Here is a 21,270-nt window from a genome sequence, read left to right as displayed (position 1 = left end):
CCGCCCCTCTGGTCCGACACCGCCACCCCGGTCAGAGGCCGGTCACAGCATACAAAGGTTTAATCAAGTCCGGTATTTACAGTCGTTACGGGATGTACAGTCGAGTGGCTACAAAGGTAATAAATGCGTCTGCTCTCATTTACAACGACCGGCTACAGAAAACTACATTCAAGTTTTAAATACAAAGTCTACAGCCTGACTGAATGGTTGTAAGTTCTTTACAGCTGCGCCTTAAAGGGGAGGAGTGCATAGGAGACCACAAGCATTTTCCTGCTGGAATGCTTAAAAACCAAGTACAGAGGGACACGTGGATAAAAGGGAAAAAAATAAAAATCATTCTTTCACACAGAGCAACCTCTCCACTAAAGGAAACGATTTCTCAATGATTTCTATCAAAACATGGAAAATCTGACATTGTAACAGAAAAGGGAGTGGGGTTTTTTTTTTTCCTCCTCTGTCATCTCCTTCCATGGGAAGAGAAACAAGAAAATACTGTATGCAGAAAGGTAAAGCAAGCACAGGAAAGGGGCTAACACGCAGTGGTTTATTCATCCTTTTCCCCAGTATTGCCTTGCTGGAGCTGTCCCTGTTTTAAAAATGTGTTTCTGTGTGAGCAAGACCTTAACGGGTCTCAGGCTGCACAAACAAGTGGCATGAACTCTAATTTGGGAAAAGGCATCCACCTGTGAATGGGCAGAGGGCAGTTTGCAGAACTGACTCTCAAAGTACTTTCAGTGTATTAAGTAATCAGAATAATGCACTCAGTCCTTTTGACAGTGTAAAAATATGACATCCTTAGAACTTGCACATCATTTGTAACTTTCAAATGGTCCTTTTGCAGATATTGTGTCACTTGAGATTTTCATGATGAAGCAGCAGAGTTAACATCCACGCTTCAAAACAGATGGCTGCAGAAAAGCACCAAAGTCGTGGGAAACATCATAGCCAACCCTACCCTTAAGTCTAGTTCTCCTCCTTTTTTCTTCAGTGCTACAAAGTTTTTGCTCCATCCAGGAGAACTCTCATAATTTGGACAACATTTGCGTACTGACAGCATACTGCAAAACAGGAGAAACTTCCTCTTGTATGGGGGTTTGCTGACAGTGATTGAAAGGTCTGGATGCATTTTCTGGGACTGTTTCAGCTCAGTATAAAAACAGGTAAAACATAAAACCCCAAAGTGAAAAATGCAGTATTCATACAGGTCCTTTAATGCACCGACAGTAAAAGCCACAGAAGGTACAATGCTGCTGAAACCAGGGGGAAGACTGCCACTGATTTCAGTGACTTCTTGGATTAGGTCCCAATTGCTAAGGAGATGGAAGTCCACAATGTGCTAATGAACAACCAAAACAGGTGTTCGGACTGCGATAGCTGTAGCTTGTGGAAGCAAAGACAGACTTCTACAATTTAACACCTTCACCCAACTTTATAGGAACAAATTCCATGTCTAATATACTTCAGTGGCGTAATTCAGTACAATAAGTGTACTGTACCGGCATTAACATAAAATATGAAACCTTATGAACAATGAAAAGAATGCAGACCACTAAGGAGATGCCACAGACATCAACATGCAACAAAAGTAAATTACACCTCTGAAATCAAGGGGCATTAGAATGTATGTTGAGCTCATGGACTTCTGTCTTTCCAGGAGACTTTTGGGACACATAATATAACACTGGCTGGAAAAAATATATAAAGAAAAATAAATCATCTTTCAATGGACTATCTAGTAAATCACTAAAAATCCATGTGAAAGCTGATTTTAAACTGCTCTGTATCTCACCAATTATAACCTACTGTATTTCATACCTACATAGAAAAATGAACTGGAATTGAAGCTTTTTAATATCAGGTACAGAGCAGATGATAACCCACAAAAGAGCCTGTCTACTATTCTAGTTATACTCAGATTTATATTGTAATAAAAATGGAAGTTTCCTAATGTTACTGAGTAAAAGATTAACACTTGAGAACCTGATATGGAATCCAGATCTTCAGCGCCCTGGTGATAATCACACTTTGTACTATTATTGGGGGTTAAGTCCTGTGAGTTAGAGAGGCTTCAGAGCACTGAGCTGTCCCATGTCTCGTAGGACTAAGCCCTCAATACATTTCATGTAACTTAATAGCATTTTCGCTGATGAGCAACATACTAACATGTATTGAACCTGATCTGGGAAAAAAAAAATAAAAAGCTTTAACTAAATGTAAGTAGGACATCCTAGCGTTCCTGTAAGGATTGGGGAACAAGGCTGCAGGATCAGAAGTGACACACATACTCCCTGAACCATTAAAACTCCGGAGCTCCTGACAAGAAGTAATACAACCTGTGGGTCAGGTATGTTAGTAGTCCTTTGGCATAAATAGACTGAAACTGCTTCTCAGACAGATGGGATTTGGGAATGAAGCACACTGATCTGCAGAGCTACAGGAAAGAAACTTCTTTGTCTACAGGAAGTCATCCTGCAAAATTTGTCACAGATTTTTGCAGCTGAGAAGGAAAATACTAGTGGAAGTGTCTCAAACATTTTCCAGCAGTATCGATTGAGACAGTGATTATGCCATTAAGTTTTATGTAGCTTTACATTACAGCCAATCGCACTACATATGGCATGCCTGTCATGTAGGCTTCAAAAGACAAATCTGTAGAAAAAACTATGTCTAAAGTGTATACTATACATAGTTACATTGTCCCATCTGTACACTGGGAATTTTACTTTCTCTAAGGTCTACTAAAACATCCACTGCTGCTAAATACTGCAGATTAGGAAGTATATCATCATTTCAGATAGCTATTTAACTTACTTGAAATTACTACTTACAGGTGATATTCCTAAATTTCTTATTATTCAGACTATATGGACTCTTTAAATGGGCAGATTCTGCTTTTCCTAGCACAATAAGACCACACATGAAGTAACAAATGGCTTGTAATATTCTTCTGCTTGGAGAAAGAATCTATTGGACAATTCTAAAATGCTATTAACTTTGCAGCAATAATAATCCAGATGTGATGCGTTATTATATGTTTGATGCAAAATTATAAATATTTGAAGTGTCTTGTTAAAATTTAACATGTCAGAAAGTTTAATTTTACCATAGGTTACAGAATTTTTGTACCCAATTTTGCTGATCTTAGCCAGCTTGGAGGAAAAAAAAAAAAAATCATTTCCAGACTATATTTAAATAGCAGGTTAGCATAATGCCATGGCTGTTAGGATTATTAAAACCTCACATTGATGCTATGCTGCCTAAAAATTCTCTTTGAGTTGTCCACAAGGTAGACAGAGCATAAAGAATTGCATTTGCTAGTTTTGGGCTTCAGGTGATTGCTATCCAGGTATTAAATAACCTGACACAAGCATGTATCTAGAGACACCATTTATGCATGCACATTTTCAGAGTGGAGCTCACTCCTGAATCAAGCAAGTTGTGTCGCTGTCCTCGGAACACAGCTGGAGACTATGTTCATCATTACTTTACGAAACGTGCAGTGAAACTCCTAGGTCATCTTGTGCATATTTTAGTTTAGACAGATATACATACACATCTTTGCAGATTATATAAAGGATACTGCTTCCCAACATAAATGACTCATTGCCCTAAATATAGGGTGGCTGCATTACATGAGAGATTTTATATATTCAGCCTAGGGCTAGTAGTGAAGACATCAAAAAGTAACACATAGCCTTTCTAGGTTTGTTCTACACAAACTCCATTAGCTCAATATTTACTTTCATGTCTCAAATTTCAAGTCTTGATGTCAAAATACTACAAATCTCATATCATGTCCAGAGGATTAAGTTTATTTTTCATTAAAGGTTCCACATACTTACTTAAAAGTATACTTGCTGCACAGGAAGCTTCATTTAAGAGACAAAAGGTAAATAGACTGCTCTTAAAAGTTTGGTCCTCCAGGATATATACCTATTGTGACTGACCCGCAGCCACTAGCATAAAGGCCAGCCTGGTGTAAAAGCTTCCACTGTGAAAGAGCTTGCAAAAGAACAGGAATTACCACATCTTGTTATTAATAGCCTACCTCTAACCAGGGTCAGCATAGGAACAAGAGAATCTGCTAAGTTACAGACCCACAAACAGAAGGACAACCAAGTCAGTCGTTACCTGATTTCCCTTCCAAACAGTCCCAGAAAATGCAATCCAGACCTTCTTGTCAGAGGCACATTCTTTACAGCAACAGGGAGACAGATGACAGTAGGCAGACACTAAATAGCAAAGCTGGTCTGATCATCCTGCCATCCAGAGTCTGCAATGCACGCAGCTTTGCTCTGCTACCTTATGGTACGAACCACAGACAAGGTTTGCACTTTGCTAACAGGTACTGTTTTTATACTGAGCTAGCAGGTATTCCTTTTTATAAACATTTTCTTCAGCTGCTGAGGTATACATACTGTAGAACATAAAACAACTCATACTTTCCCCCAGCTACCACAATCTAAAGCTACACTGGAATGGTCATTTTACCCAAACTATCTAACAAAACATGTATAATTCATTCTGTTAAAGTAAAAAATGACTTGCACTACAAGGATCAGGTTATTTTTCTTCTTGACACTTAAGACTTCTGGGAATCTGACTGCTGGAAACGGTTTAGCTTCTCTGGATTATTTGATGCCATTTGAGAAAAGTCACGGAAAATGTCCTGATAAATTTCATCTCCTAGGTAGAAAAAGAAAAGGAAAAGAGTTTTAAATACATTTGTGTTAGTTAACATCACCCACCATTACACAAATGCCCTATTGTGCTACCAATTACTGTATAACACTTATTCATGTCTAAAGATTGCTTAAAGATGGAATGATGCTGATGTGAACTCTTTGGGACTGTTTACTTGCATGCATGTTCTGTAGAAGCAAATTAAACAAAGCCAAACTATACCTGAAAGTGTGTACCTCACAGGCAGCCACACAGAGGAAAGTTCAGAGTTAGAAAGGAAAAAAATGAAAGCATTTTAAAGCAATGTAAAAAGAAAAATGTTTATTAGCTATTAAAGAATAAAATCCTTGCTTTTGCAAGGAGGTGCTAACCAAGATTCTCTTCAGAAAAGTTGAATTATAGCATAATTTGTAATGTAAATAAGGTTTACTTGGAAACATAGGTCAGAAATCTTACAGACAGAACTTTCTATGAAAGAAACAAATCAGCAAGCAACAGTATATAAAAAAAAGCAATCCTAAGCATAGAAATTATTGTTCATATCTCCCTTTGGTCTATTACTTCAGCGGATATATATTTTTACATGTATTACTCAACATCCATTACATCTTTTAGTTTTATCTAAAAGAGTGATGATATTTTCCTTAAACATCTTTACCCTTTGTGCTTAAACACAACTCGACTACCAGGGCGTATCCCAAAATGAGGGATAGCAGCAATTTCCACCAGGCCTGTCTCCCTCCCCCTTCCTGTCTACACAGGAAAACACGTTCAGGAATGATTACTTCTTGACCCCTTGCCAACTCATTCTTTTGCCACTTTAAAATGGACGTTTTTACATTCATCTGCTGCAGCATTCTGGGCCTTGAGTTCAGGTTTCATTTTAAAACATTAACCATACCCTATTGCCCTTCAAAGGAAATTAAATGCATAAAACATTTAGTCTGGTCAGGAACTATGCAGCTATCCAAATTTTACTGTCTTCCCAATGCAGATAACCACAGAGGACACAAGATCCCAGCACTATGGTTTCTTGCTGACAGCTTGATTAATAGCATAACAAAGAAATCAACCCAAAAATCTTTCTCACCATGTATTTGAACATGAAGATTGTATCTGCGCCCCCCCCCATGACTGCAGAAGTATTATTCCAGAACTATTTTCCCCAAATGGCCATTTTAAAAATGATATTTTTGTGTTTAAAAGTTTGCACTACAGTGAAAATCTGTATTGTCTGGATTTGTCCATCTTTTAATGCACATTTCCAACAACAGAACTATTATTCTTTCAGAGATGAGATTCATTCATCTGAAAACACTTTCAGAAATGATAACTGGCCTTTCAGATATATTTAATGTGCATGGCATGCGGGTTTATATCAAACTGTAATGATACAATTCTTCCCAGACTTGTATAGATAAAATTCATTCCATTCTGCTTTACTAGGATAAGTCAGTTCTAGTGACATTCCCTTTTGGTTTTCAGATTTAGTTTCACGTATGTTCTAGAGATGAAGCAGGCACAGGACACGTTTTACCGTAACGGTTTCTGGTTAATACTTGCACTGGGAGATAAACGCAGAATGGAGTTGTAACATTCACCAAGAGAACAGCTATGATGAGCACAAATCATAGTTAAGCTTGTATGATAAAACCAATAATGCTTTTAATACAGCAGTGGGTTCCACTGGTGAACTAGTACTGTAGGTCAGGTTGCCATATTTGGTTCTTTAAAATTAAGTTGAAAGAAAAAACAAAAGCTATTTCTGCAAGATACACTGAGGCTCTGGTTTTAGCTCTATTACATAACAAAAATATTACATACAAAAATAGACTAAAATAAAGTGCCCCTTTAGTTTGTATGCTGCATTAAAATACTTAATACTGTAAACCTTATTATAATTATTTTAAAATCCTACTTTAAAATTGAAATCTGGAAATTCCCTTTCTAAGCAATGTTTTTTCTAAAGTGCAGATTTTATGTACAAATACACTATAACACCACTTTACTGTGTAACACCAGAGTAACTCAAAAGGCACACATCATACATTCAAGAAAAGATAGGAAGAAAAAGTAGCATTACTAGTATCAGATAGTTAGCAGACATACTGTAGCACCAGAAGATGAGCACTCCAGTATTATACAAGAAACAGTACAATGGTGCATATGGCTTCTACCACCAAAAATGAGCTTTTTTGTGGAACAAGCTAGTTTCAGCTAGCTCCCATTCTAGGAATATTTTGGAAGACCAACTGTACCTTGCAAAGCAATATATAAACATTCTCTCAGTAGCTCCTACCAGATGGGTATATTTAAATTAGATATGTTGATGCCATTACCTACATTAGTAATTGTTCCTCAACTGCATTACTAAACTGGAGAAATAGGCAAACTCACACATTGATATTTAAACTGGAGAAATAGGCAAACTCACACATTGATATTTACCCTCATGTAGCTTCCAGCAAACATACAATTGTCTTGAAAATTCATTATTTTCATTTAGAATCATAATTTTGGAAAAGAGGGGTTCTAAAATAAGGGTGGTGCAGATAACTTAACAAGCATCTGCAGTGAAACAGACCAGCCTCCTCTATGACTACATAAAGGTATCATACCTCACAAGAGCAGAGACAGGTTTTGTGTGTACACTTACACGCTGACACAACCGTTCAACAGCAGGCTAGCAGGCATTAACATTTAGGATGCTCAAATATTTGCTTCAACTTTCAGAAGAGACTTCAGCAGCAAGTAAAGAATCAAGCAGAGGAAGAGCTATGCTGTTCAAAGATACAGCAAGATCTCCTGCTGGGACACTGTGCTACAGCCTGTGGCCTGAATTTAACAATAATTCTAATGCTACCCTTCCCAACATTTTGGGCAAGCTTCACCCATTGTGGCAGCTCTACTAGCCTTCGTCAATCTCGCCTGTTTACAAGGATCAGATACCAACTGTAAAATACCTGGATAAGATTGTATCAGCTGCAGTCTCTAGGTTCTACTGTAATACAAACTGATGCAAAAGTCACAACGTTTTGAGTGACAGACTTACCCAGGTTTCTATTTCCCCTACCTAATTGAAGAATTTGTCTAAAAAAACAATTTAATCAAGATGTCAGGGAAAATAGTCTCCACCACCTCCAGTTTAAACACGTTCATATTTCCATGTAAGTACTGCCTATATTTGTTATGAATGAAACATTTTACTAAATATTTGTAATGTTTAATGACCAACTAAGGCTTTTTGTACAGACTACAGTAACACATTTTCTGGTTTATAATAATTTTGGATTTGTAACAGGTCAATTAAGTGATCTAAAATTTTAATTTATAATTTAGCACAGAGCTTTTGAACCAAAATACCTATCTCCCTTAAAACAGTGGCATCTTACTATTTGAAACTGATAGTTACTAGTTCTACCTCTTAAAATAAAAATGAGGAGACTCTAAAATACTTCAGTATTTGTTATGTTCAGCCTGTCAGTGAAGTAGTATGCATTGTATCAGAAAATAGCTCTACATTGAAAATGGCCAAACTGGCAAAAGCCTCTTTCATATACGTAGCCTGCTGCATTTTTTGAGTGTGGAATTTTTACTCATTTAGGCTCATAATCAAGGGTATACTTTTAAGTTATCTGTTGCTTTGTCAAAGAAAGCATTTGGATGTCTGTCTATAGAACTTTTACTGTTTTAACCTGAATTTCCTAGAAGATCTGTTTAAATTTGATAAACATCTATTCTTAAGGAGAAACTAAATAAATTTGGTTTATTTAACAGAGTTAATCTGGAATATCAACATGACACTCAGCGTTGCCCCTTGAGTATATTCCAGCCCCAATCTGATAACAGGCATAAGCACACACAGTCCTTGTGAATCGATGGGAAATATATAAGGGCTTTATAGGGGTGAGCCAAGAGTACTGAGCATTCAACCTTAAAAATAAGGCTTTCCTTTCGCTACTGCCAGGTACAGCAGCGTGTTTTTAGCTGTCTAACTTAACAAAAAGTGTGCTTTCATTACTGACATTTGTAGGAGATGAAATTACATTCCTATGGAAGCATACCATAACAGAAGAAATGGTTTGCATAAATATCGCATCAGAACATAGTGTAAATTGGGACTGAGTGCCTGAGACTACAGTTTGTTTAATTAAATAGTTTGTTACTTTCTTGTAACTGTTGGCTCGAATGTCTGCCAATTTTTATTATTTTAATCAAATGGTAAAATACTATGCGTACAAAAATACATAAGAATGACTGTTTTGTTTCTTATTTGTATCTTAACAAAAAGTATTTAAAAATAAAAATCTGAGGAAAAAATACTTTCCTATTTCTGTTTGAAGTAATTTTGAAATGTTTGATGTACATTCTTATATTGGTGTGCAAACATTTTTTTTCTTAAAATAAAGAAAAAACAGGAGCATTCCACAGGAAGGAAAATGATATCCTGTCATAAGATGAACTCAACTGCCTCTGAGCAACCTGGGTCAGAAGGCTGCTATTGAATAATGTCAGGTAAATCCTAACGTGACATGAGTTTCAATGGAACATCAATAGGAGAAAACTGTATAGACAACTAGCAGCAAAGAGGTTGGTAATGGCTGTAGTAACCTACACAACTATAATAATGTACTTTAAACACTCTCCTTTTAGGTCCCCTAAATACTCTGACAAAGTCACACCAGCAAATTTCAATGAAGCTTTAACATGTGTCAGTTGTTGATAAAAAACATTACTCTATGAAGCTATTTTAAATTTCCCTCAGATCCTAAGAATCTAATTGTAAACTGATAAATTCCTGAATACATTTCTTATACTGCATTTCAGTATGGTTATTAGTAGAGTATTGACCTGGCTGTCCATAGAGTCCTTCTGATTCACGCATTTCTTCATTCATCCTTGCTAAACGCAACCTGTGATTTAGAAGACGAGAGAACAGTGTCATATTTGAAGCACTAAGAGACTGCAATTCAAGACCTACAATGCACTTCTGAACCTCACACCAGAGGGGGCATCTATGGATACTGCACCCTCTTTGATTTTTCTTTTGCTCTGCCTGTTTTTATGTAAAGGAATTCTGACATTTCTTTTATTTTTAAAGTTGAAACAGAAAACTTTAGTTACCCGGGCAAAAACAGGAGGTACAACTTACAATGTTACAATATCTGCATTTGCAGCTTCTACTGCTATACTCAATGGATCCTTCCCATCTTCATCAGTGGCATGCTGGTTTGCTCCTCGTTTTAGGAATAAACACACTTGTCTGTTTAGAAAAAGCATTTAAAAATCATTTCTACAACAATAAAGGAAGAAGGCAAATAAATTCAAACTGGATGCAATGTATTTGGCTTAAATCACCCAAGTCTCTTGAACAGATCAAAACAGCACTGCTCATCTAGAACAACTAAGATGTTAACACACTAGTAAGCAAAACCTTACTTATTTAATCCACATTACAAAGAGCCTAACTCAAATCACGCTAGCGCAGCAAGAAGTTGAACCCTTCAGAAGCAAGCCTCTACCCTCCTGTATTACCCTCAGGTTGTAGAACCAAAAATCTCATCCCTTTCACCACGACAGACAAGAAGCACTGAGCAGGATAAATCAATACAGGAAAGAATACAGCTCACACATGCCTGATTTACCCAATAGGAACTGATTTGATTTTTATTCTGCTATTACAATTTTCCATCTTTATAAATGGGCAAACTGACCAAGATTACACCTTGAACTCTCCCAAGCTGTTGTACTGTACTTAGAATTTATGAATGCAGTTTGAGCACTACAATCAGATTGTTGTGTCCTCATCTGAGCTGAACTGTTACAGGGTTTCAGTTAAAAGCCATGATTCCAAAACTCAAGATGTAATGCAGTACATTTTGAAATGAGATATACTCCCAGTGCAACACACAAGAGGCATGAGTGAGCAAAAGCCTTGGCTGTCGCACACCATTTCTCCTATTTGTATCATATTTTCTGAGAAACTAAGAAAAATCTCATGAGTCTTCACCAGAAGTTCACACTATTTCAAAGCATTATTAAATACATGTTAAAAATTAGACTAGAGTGTGTTTAAAGGTGTGCTTTGCTAGTGATGGGACTGCTAATTCAAAGTGTTGTTTCCTTTCTCTTCACAAAAGTTAAGAAAAACCTAGATCATGAAACGTACTAAAATGCCAGAATATTTGGTGAAATGAAGAAGCTTCACATTAACAACTATAGTAAAGGATGGTCATGTACACATCCTGGAGCAGTGAGTTACCCAGTGTGTCCTAGAACTGTGGCGTGGTGCAGAGGTCCCCTTCCCTTCATGTCCCTGATGTTCACATTGGCCCCATTCTGCAGCAAAAACTCACAAGTAACCAATGAACCCTATGGAATAAAAGCAAAGAAACAATTCAGCACCAGATCTCTAGAATAAGAGCCAAACCTGCTCTGCCTTCTCACTGAGTCATGTGGCAAAGGGAACAAAAAGAATTTGCTTCCATATCAAATTTAAACACTGCTACGTTATACAATTCCAAACAAAGCATTAACAGGAAAAAAATAGTTCAGAAACAACTTTGTTGTTAAAAAAAAAAACAGTGACACAGAAATATCCCTGTTATTCCACTTCCCTTCCTCCCACATCAGTTAGTGCTGTACATCACATACCCCTCGCACTGCCTGAATGAGTGGTGTTGCTTTGTTTTCTTCTAGGTTGACCCAGTTTACTTCAGCTCCATGAGCCAATGCTTCCGCCATATCAGGAAGATTCTTCTCAAAGGCAGCTTGATACAGCTGCAATCCTGGACTATGCTGCTTAGAGTTGCAGAACACAGAAGACTCGTGCTTGTCTCCTTCTGGAGGGAAAAAAAAAAAAAAGCTTATCCAACCTCTTTTTATTAGGTACCTCCTGGAATTCTGAGCAAAAATGTAATTTCTCTGGTGTAAGGTAGCTCCAGTTTTGCAGAACACTATGCATTGTTGTCTCATTCTGCCAGGACAAGTCACAGATGCTTTTAGCTTGTTCCAGCATTCAGGCATGCCCACTTCACAGAATTATTATTGCCTAGAAAACATTATCTCCCCCAGTACTGGCATGTGTGCATAGCCTTCAACTTACAAATTCCATATAATTTTTAAGAAATTATTTCAGGTTAGCAGTGTGGTTTACCCTATACAGCAAGATATGAATAGCACTAATTTCCTGCATATAGTCATACAAATATACCTTCATCTGCAACAGCTGGATAGACTTGAATATGAGACTAATACTGTTCTGACCTGATTTTCGTTAAAAGATAGCATTGTTATTTACTGATTACTTGTGCTGCTATAATCTTTTGGACTAAAGCATAATCTCTCTTATCATCTTGATAAGTTATACGGAATGAAGTCTGAGAGATAAAGACTTTGTCATATATAAGCTTTCATGAGCTACAGCATCCTAAGTGTTTCGACAACGCAGTCAAAAAAAGCATCGAAGCCTCATACTGCTTGCCTACAAACCACAGCTGTGAACTACTGGATTTAAAACATACCTCAGAAGAGTGCTTTGATGTAGAAGAGTAAGTTTGCTTTACAAATAATGTTCTGAATATTTTGACAGACCATACTCAATACCTCTGTCAGACAAGAATGCTAATATTAAATAGCAAATAATTTCATCAATAAGTTTATAAAACATTCAGTAAAGAGGGAGTAATACTTAAAGACATGGTCGATTCCACATAAGCAGAAAACAGAATAATTAAGCAAGAATACTCAAACAACATGTAAAAGCCTGTTATCTGTGACTTAATAGCAATTCCATCACCAAAGATTTAACTATTTATAAAAGGATTATGCATTTCTGTGGAGGCTTGTCTATAAAAATGAAGCATTGTTCTGTCTGTGAAAAAATGCAGTTCTGGCTTAGTATCATCTGACTGGAAAAAAAAAAATTACTCTTTGAACTCATTTAGAAGGATTCAAAGTCATTGTTGCTACCAAGCCCAGAGGACAGAAAGGTCACTCAAGCAATTACCACTATTGTTAAAAATGTTTCAGCCCACCAGGTAGAAAAGACATGAATCGTATCTCTTTTACAAGAACATGCTACCAAGAAGTGATTAAATTTTCATTTTACAATAGAAAGCTGAACACACCTGGTTCATACAAGCTGTTGGCTGATATAGTAGAGGCAAGGTGTTCTCTGCTGTCATTAACACTCTGCTGGATCCCACTGTCACTGCTTTGCACTGTTTTGGAGAGAAACTGTGATTATTATGCAGACTTCAAGTTACCTGCTCTTCACAGATACCATGATAATAAAGCAAACTCTTATACTTGGTCCCAAACACATAGGGTTTTTTTTAATGACTAGCAATTATTCGATAGTGCATCCACAGAAAAATATGAAGTCACATATTGCAACCATAACATCTGTAATAATAATAAATGTCAAAGATTATTAGAAAGGAAAAGATCAGGATAAGTAAAAAAGCTTAAATTATTTCAAGAAAACACTAAGCAATGCAGTAGCCTGGAGGAAACAGATTCAAGGCAGGGAGATGGCCACAACACACAATGGATCACTAGTGCAAATACTGAACACGCCATAGCTGTAGTACTTACTACTACGTAGTTTTGAAGAGGTATCAAAGTAGGAGAAGAGTGAATCTAGTTCATCGGGACAGAACAGAGACTCCCGCCTCGCCTCGTCGCTACTTACAGCAACCGCTGGGACATGCAAGTTAGCAAAGCACAAAGCAGGCAGTAAGGAGGGGATAGGGCAGGAAAGAACGTTATTGGAAAAAATAAGAATGAAAATATGGAGGAAAGAAGGTGGTTAATATGTTTCTGAATAAGCATCCCCACTCCAAACTCTTCCCCACCTAAAAATGCACGTCTGAATAAGCCTTTTCTCCCCCATACTTTTGAACTAGGCTATGACCTATTTAAAAATCAGATTTTGGTTTCTCTGCAGGAGGCAGGAAATCAATTAATACAAAAAATATGTTACTTAAAAAAGAATGTGGGTAACATAGCTAAGGAGAGAAGTGTGTAAATACCTTTATGGGCTGCCACACCCTGTTCCCCTGCCAAAAGGGATTTTTCAGGGCCACTGTGCCTTTTCTCTTCCTTACTTTGAGGCAAACCTTTTGTTCCAGATTGAGGCAGAGATACTGATGCAGGCTGCTTCTCTACAAACTTTCTTTCCACATATTTTGCTCTGATGTATGCCTCCTTCTCCTGCCTGTCATATAGAAAAACACTATAGTTCATAAGCTAATATTTTAGTATTAAAACAATGTCCACTTCATACTAAAGCCAGTATCCAAAACTGTAGTTTGGCGTTGCATATAAGACATATTTTCAGTACATTTTCAGAAATACAAAAAGCACGTTGTATAACTCCTTCTGGATTCTTGATTAAATTTTGCATAAAGCTCAAAAGAAGGTAATCTTGTTACGTTCGTATATGTTGGTTTTCTTATGTTTTTTTTTTTCAGGCAGAGGACTCATAAAGTAGTATGTGGAAGAAATAAGCATTAATTACTGTATGTTACTTCTCAGCATTAATCCTTTATACATGTTTTACATTGTTAATAACCAATTAACACAGCATACATTTAGTTTCTTAGGAAAATATAAACTGCAACATTTGTTAAAGAACATCAAGATTGCACAAGAAAACAATAACAATAATTAGCCTCAGGTAGGCACAGCCACCAGTTCCTTAACCTATACGGAAATAGTTTTTCTTGTAACCTGAGGTTATCACCTTAAAACACACACTCTACTTGTGACAAACTGATGAAATGGCCTATACAAGTATTACTATAGAAACTCCTGATAAGTAGTTATCCCTAGAATCCCTAGAAGGAAAATGTAGCAGATCTCCTACACTATTTATGTTATCGTTGTCTCCTAATTGCCAACACTTTATAAACTGCTGTTTTCTTTACCACAAAACTGCCTGATAGAAAGAAGTACAAAACGGGAAAGCTGGTAAAAAAAACAAACTTTAAAAAGAAATCTTATGCAGCAGAACAAAACATTAGGAAACCACCTTCAAACACAAATTAGTGCCAGAGAGAAAGGGAAGACAACAGCACAATCATAAGAAGGTTGCCGTAAAGCAGCAGCACTCATGTACAATGTAAACAAAGAGAGCATTCTCGGGATCAGGGAACAAAAGTTGAACTCAAAGTCACTGTAAACACAAGGCACAGCTACAGGTTCCTTCCAGGAGTGCTCACAGACCAAGTAAAGCTGGCTGAGATGGTACAAAGCAGACGGGAAACAAAAGCAACATGCCCACACTGGTGAGACAGAACAGGATACTATAGAGTTGTCATCAAAAGGAGAGAGCAAGATCAGAAAAAATAAACAACCAACCAATCCACATGAACAGAAACGTAAACAGAACATGAAGCACAAAGGGACCAACAGAAGGAATTCCCAGTAAAGACAGAAAGTGAGATAAAGGGGAACACAAAACATACTGATGATAGGGGGAAACAGAGTAAATCACAGTTAACAGTTAAACACAGTTAACTGACAGTGTCTTTTAAAGCTGGAGGCTGAATGAAGCAACATGAAAAGGAAGAGGCACTGCTAGTAAACTCCTACCTTTGGCTTCCATGTTGTGGCTTCTTTACTCCCACTTTTTCCAACTTGGCTTCATAAATTCTATTTATAACATCATTTCCCAATTCACACATAAGCTATGAAGCAAAATAAGTAAATTCAAATACAGCTACAAAAGGCTTCATCTACTTAGTTGTTTTTAACCTCACTCAGCCTATTTTTACAACTTAGTATTTTTATTGGTAAAAGTACACTTGCAAAACTAAACATGGTATCATGAAACATTTATATCATGATAATGAAACGACCAGTTTCCAATACCAGGTAGAACATTCTGCTCTGGTATTTACATGAACAGGACAAGGGGTGTTGTTTTGTTTTGTTTTTTGTTGTTGTTGTTGTTGTGTCCTCAGCATGAACACATTGATACTAAAATTATTTAAGGTTAAACCACAGGACAAACACCCCTACTTATATTGTGTCTTTTGATTATTCAGAAGGGAGAAGCAATACCTAACTACCAGAACGTCACAGCTAGAAACAAATGCTTTGCATTAGTTAGCCAATTGCACACAAGCATCCCATGCATGAGTTCCTATTTCGGTATTTCAAAGTTACCCAATTTGCATAACCATGTATTTCAAGCTAGAATTTTGGCACACGAGCAGTTGCACAGGTGTCCCCCTACAAGCCAGGACAGTACGGAATCAAGATTTCACTGTAAGAGCTGGTATTTGAATTTTCAACTATGACCATGCTTTAGGCTGATGTAACACTTCCAAAATTTTTAAGCCCACTACATTATTGGTCTGTAAACAGATTTCCCTTTTTATATATTGAAGTACCAGATGAAACTTACTACTCAAAGTGCATTTGCAAACCTGAAGGTGTCACAAGTTCCTCTGACTTGCAAATCTGTACCAGGAATGACTACTGCTACCGCATGTATTATAAGAAAGTATGAACAAAAAAACCCAACTACGAACATTTTCTACTCAAAGGCAGAAACATGCACTAGGAAAAAATGTGCTTCCCCCATTGAACTTTGTGATGCAGAGGCTTTAGAACAACAATTTAAGTACCAAATAGAAACTCATTTCAAAACTATCATACCTTTAGAAGTTCAGGTTCCCATGAATCCAGTGTTAAAGATCTTACTTTTGAAAAGTGGACTCCCAAGCTCCTAAACAGCATGAAAAAAATACTAATCTGTAACTACATGCTATCTCTTACCTCACACAGCTTTACCATTAATTTATGCAAATAAAGCAGTTACCTTAATTCTGTTTACAAACAGGGGTCTCCAATCATGCTTCAATATACATTTGAAGAGGCAAACACCACCCTTCCTAATCAAGTCAATGCATACATCAAATACAGTTCTGAAATGTTCCCCAACCTGTGTATCCCGGAGCACTCAATGCACAGCGTGATTCCTAAGTTGATACTGGCCCAGCGAGGATCTGCCAAACCACAATCACAGCAGGCAGCATTACCAGGAATACACTGAACTCGCTGCAGAGCACTTTCCCCCTTTAACAACTTCTCTTTTGTCTCACTCCCAGATTCTAGGCTTCCAGCAGAAGGGGATGATTTCTTTTCCTGTTTCTAAAAAAGGAAACAAACAAAACCAGAAACACACACCAAATTAAAGAAATAAAAGTCCTATGGATACTGACTGGGCACTAGGATCTTAGAAAAGTAACTTCTGCATTTAAGGCCAAGGAGGGCCGGAGGACTGAAAAAGCTATTTTAGAAGAAATATAGAACCAAATATAGGGGTAGCTTATGAATTTTAATCACACTACAGAAAAATCTCATCAAAACATACAGGCCAAAGTAACATTATTAAGATTAGTAAACACAGCCTTCAAAGTTTCACTGCATTTCCACTGGAAGACAGTGGATTCTTTTTGTTCCTCTCCACTTGCAAAAAGATGTTTTCTCTATTTTTAATTTCCAGGATCTAAAGGGGTGGTTATTGTTTGGTTGATTTTTAAACTTACCTCAGATTCATCCCCTTTCTCTCTATATGCTGTAGCAATACTGGTCTGAACAGCTTTAATCCATGCCTGCCGCAGCTTTTCTGAGTCCGCCTGAAGCATGCAGCTTCTGTGACAAATTACATGTGTACTCAAGATTCAGAGACTGACCAAGCAGCTAACATCAAACAACAAATTGTTCAATAAAATAGAGAAAGTCTCTTTTATCACAAGTATATTGTTTAGCAGGCATCATCTAATATACCCATTTATTTTGAGAGAACAAAACAGCTAACCTTTTATAAATGACAAACTTTTCAAAACTATTTGCAGGTAGTGCTAAAACACAGATACAACTCTTCAAATAACCCAGAGAATAAGTTAGCTTCCTATTCCCTTTCTTCTTCCAATTTTGCCATTTTTATATGCTCACATGCATTTTACCTCTGTGACTAATTACACAAGACAGAGGTATCAGTCTTACATATACAGTTTAATTAATGTAAACCTAATTAATTTACAATTTAATTAATGTAAATATGGTCACATCTCAAAATCATTAATGAGAAATCCACATCCTGCCCTTGCTGTATGCAGCAGGACTGCCATACTTCTCCAAATACAACTGATAAACTGCCCTGCTAAAGCTGAAAGATATTTTTATTTGGTGGTTTCATTTATTGCATTATGAAATGTAATTTAACACTATTGAGACAACAACTTATTAATATGCTTCTCTTTCAATACACCAATCAAATCTGGAGAAACCGAGATCTGTTTTTACATTACTGAGTAGCTCACTAGTATCAGTAACTACTAAGTTACAACAGCTCCTCACAAGAATGCATGTTTATTTTAATGCCAAAAGTGAACTAAACACTAGGAACACTTCTCACAGCATCACTTACTGTTAGCCAAAATTTCAGGGAACAGAATTGTTCAGATACCTTTCCTGTTTAGATCTGTCCCAAGAGAAATGTTAATCTCCCATGTGAAGACAACTGAATGTAACTACTTTTTATATTTTTAAATAAACATGCTCCATCTCTTCTTACTTTGTTGGAGAAACCACCTCAAAACAGAAACGTCTTTCTATGTCTTCACAGTGCTTAACTGTGCAAAGCCTCAAGTCTTCAACAACTACTGTGGGATTATCCTAAGAGACAAAAATTAACAAAAAAAGTCAGAGGAAAGCTAAAGTTGCCAAGAGTTCCATATTATCTAGAATTTAATTCTATTTGCTTGTTTACATATTTATTAGGTGGAATCAGAGGTACTTTGCAGGAAATATTTAGATGCATTTTAATGCTTAGTTATATTTAATGAATATTTATCACAAACGTTGTAAATTCGTTTTTGCCTACAATCCACTTCACTAAATAATCAACACCTTATTCAAAACAACAGTATTAAAAAGAGTTCAAAGATACTTTCTAAGAAATACAATTAACTCACAAATAAATAACAAATATTATTTTGAAATTTTGAAAATTTTCATTTTGAAAATTTGATTCAATTCATACAAATCCTGTTCTAAGCTAACAGCTCTTCAAAGCTGTATTGAAAAAGTAATTGGAATTCACAAATGCAGAACGCCCAACTCAAATGTGTTCATACAAACTCAACTGTTTCTTTTCCCACTACAAAAATTAAGATCTTTGATTTGTTACCACCAGGTAACAAGGGACATGCTCTGAACCTGGTCTGTTAAGACTGAAGAGAAATGAACTCATAAACTCTTCCTTCTCTACACCCCACACCCCCACCCCACCCATACAGTTCTCTGCTTTTTTCCAGAATGGAAAACAGCTACAGCTATGTGGCACAAAAGCAGATTCTAGAACAGTGAACAAAGGAGCATAGGCCCAAATGTTGCTTGAAAAGGCTGGCTTTACAGCTTGAGGCAGTGCTATGCTTGCTGCTGTAATATACAACTGTACTTTCTCACCAGCAGAAAAAGAGATACTGCTGAACCACCCTACATTTTCAGTATTAAATACACGTATATGGTATTCCTGACTGTTTCCTGAGAAATGATTTCATGCCATTTTTAATCCTCTGCTCTCTCTCCAGCTGCTAAATTGGGTATGTGAACCCAGTAAGCAACAGGAGGGAACAGGTCCTGAAACAGTTAAACACAACTGCTCGAAGAACAGGATGGAGCATTTCCCAGTCAGCAAGTGAGTACAAGCCTTTTGGGACCAACAACTTTTAAAGCTCTTCAGAAACCTTTTCTGCAACAAGGTAACAAACCCCAAGCCAATAATTATGTGCTTACAAGTCACTACACAGGAATCCCAAAATCTGTAAGCACAGCTATTAATCTAATTTTACAAAGGAGAAACTAATTTAGAAACAGCAGTAGGTTGTTGAAGACCACACAGGATGCCAGCATCAGCACTGTTTCTCCTCCCCCAATCAATCAGGAAAACCATCACCCAGGCCCCAGACTATCCCAGCTTTTGATACCTACCTTAAATTTCTTCTGGTACACAAGTTGGTTATTTTGTATTGAGAACCAGCGCCTATTCAAATGAAGAGACATCCAGAGAATACATAACTAATTTTACAGTGCTTATTTGACTGAAATGTGCTAATACACAGTCTACAGAGAGACTGCCTAAAAGAATTCACAAAATTAATGCCGTAGTCAGTTTTGCCAAGTATTTTGAGAGAACAATGAAAAAAAGGTAAAGCAGAGACAAAACAGAAAAGAGAGCAAGGTTCAGATAATTTGAGTCATAAACGAATACATTCATGTTATGACATTAGTTAAGATACCACACAAAACATTTTCATTTCAAAGAACATGTACTTCTGTATTTCAGCAGTAAATTACATTTTAAAGTGATTTTTTGATAAGACAAATTCAGACAGTTTGAATAACAAAAATCCTTGAACTATGTGAGCTACTCACTCCTGAACTATTTTTGAGTATAACTAATAAATAGCTTACTAAGGCACTAAAATTCCTACCGTTGCTCTCTCCATGCAGGTTTTACATCTATCTATAGTTAGTATTTCTTAAAATTTTAGATGCTGAAATAAAAAGATTGCATACAAAACCAAAGCAAAACCAAGAAAACCTTTTAAGTAAGATCCCAACTTAAGCCTCAGCTTTGTAGAAAAATATCAAACAAAAGATTTAATGAAGGCAGCCTATAAAATCCAAAAGATAATGTAACACTTACAAACTCCTCTGAACTCTATCCTTCCTTGTCAAACTCACTGTGCAGATAGGATACTGTTCACAGAGAACGGAAATATCATTCATGTTTTGGAAAAAATTGTAAGTCCTTCAGATCTCTAACAAGGCATTTTATCAGACCGCTAAATATAAAAAAGCGGCAAATATAACCATACATGTCTAGCTCTTCTGGGGATGAACAAAATAAAAGCTAACCAATCATCACTGGTTTTGAACTGACAAAAAATGAAGGGAATGTAAAACATAACTGAGCCCTGCAGAGAAATGTACACTTCTTGGTTTTGTTCAGGTTTATAATGTGAACCTGTGTTTATCACAGCATAATTCCCCAGTGCCTCAAATACTCCACTTATACCACATTTCACTTCCCCCTGCACTGCAAATAGTTTGAATGGCAACACGATATAAAATACTGAATGCAACATATCTTGTTATTCTCCACAGGCTGTTGAACTTGTAGCTACAGGTTACTACAATTAGTAACAAGAAGGGTCCATGTAGTTTTTCAACCACCACAAGCCATTCATGAAAAGAAGCGAAGATTATGAAAAATTAAGATAAAGTTAGATTCAAATCAGAAATTCTAATATCTGTTAGAAAAGTTAGTATTTCATAGACAGATGAGATTCTACCTTTTAAGAATATTTTCAAATGTTGTGCAGATATATTTAATTTTAAAAGTAATTTTAAAAGGAACAACAGGATCTTCTTTTAATACTGGGTTTCAAACATAATAACAGACATCTTTCTGCCTGAAGTTAACTAAACAGAATAATGAAAAAGTTAATTACTTCTTCAATTTATTAACAGTAGTAGTTTTGGTCACTGCTATTTAAAAGG

General features: G+C 36.6%; 1 protein-coding gene across 6 annotated transcripts in view; it reads right to left on the bottom strand.

Moving 5' to 3' along the window:
• Positions 1–42: 42 nt before the first annotated feature.
• The window catches only part of ACAP2 (ArfGAP with coiled-coil, ankyrin repeat and PH domains 2), a 68,131-nt gene continuing 46,903 nt past the window's right edge, over positions 43–21,270 (bottom strand). For 4 of the 6 annotated variants that reach the window (XM_062603379.1, XM_062603377.1, XM_062603378.1 and 1 more), the window contains 14 exons: positions 19,696–19,747; positions 18,278–18,378; positions 17,247–17,352; positions 16,640–16,848; positions 16,354–16,423; positions 15,283–15,377; positions 13,719–13,903; positions 13,282–13,386; positions 12,813–12,905; positions 11,338–11,525; positions 10,946–11,055; positions 9,836–9,946; positions 9,535–9,596; positions 43–4,686 (listed from right to left, as the gene is read on the bottom strand). In XM_062603379.1, the coding sequence (XP_062459363.1) occupies positions 4,583–4,686; positions 9,535–9,596; positions 9,836–9,946; positions 10,946–11,055; positions 11,338–11,525; positions 12,813–12,905; positions 13,282–13,386; positions 13,719–13,903; positions 15,283–15,377; positions 16,354–16,423; positions 16,640–16,848; positions 17,247–17,352; positions 18,278–18,378; positions 19,696–19,747 (1,591 nt within the window). In that variant the 3' untranslated portion in view covers positions 43–4,582. The remainder of the gene's footprint in view (positions 4,687–9,534; positions 9,597–9,835; positions 9,947–10,945; positions 11,056–11,337; positions 11,526–12,812; positions 12,906–13,281; positions 13,387–13,718; positions 13,904–15,282; positions 15,378–16,353; positions 16,424–16,639; positions 16,849–17,246; positions 17,353–18,277; positions 18,379–19,695; positions 19,748–21,270) is intronic. The other 2 variants (XM_062603380.1, XM_062603381.1) reach the window with 1 other exon arrangement.

This window comes from Pezoporus occidentalis, unplaced genomic scaffold (assembly GCF_034315485.1).
Source record: "Pezoporus occidentalis ecotype Australia unplaced genomic scaffold, CSIRO_AGI_Poc_V1 ctg8, whole genome shotgun sequence".
NCBI classification, from domain to species: Eukaryota; Metazoa; Chordata; class Aves; order Psittaciformes; family Psittacidae; genus Pezoporus; species Pezoporus occidentalis.
This window is presented reverse-complemented; position numbering and strand designations above follow the sequence as displayed.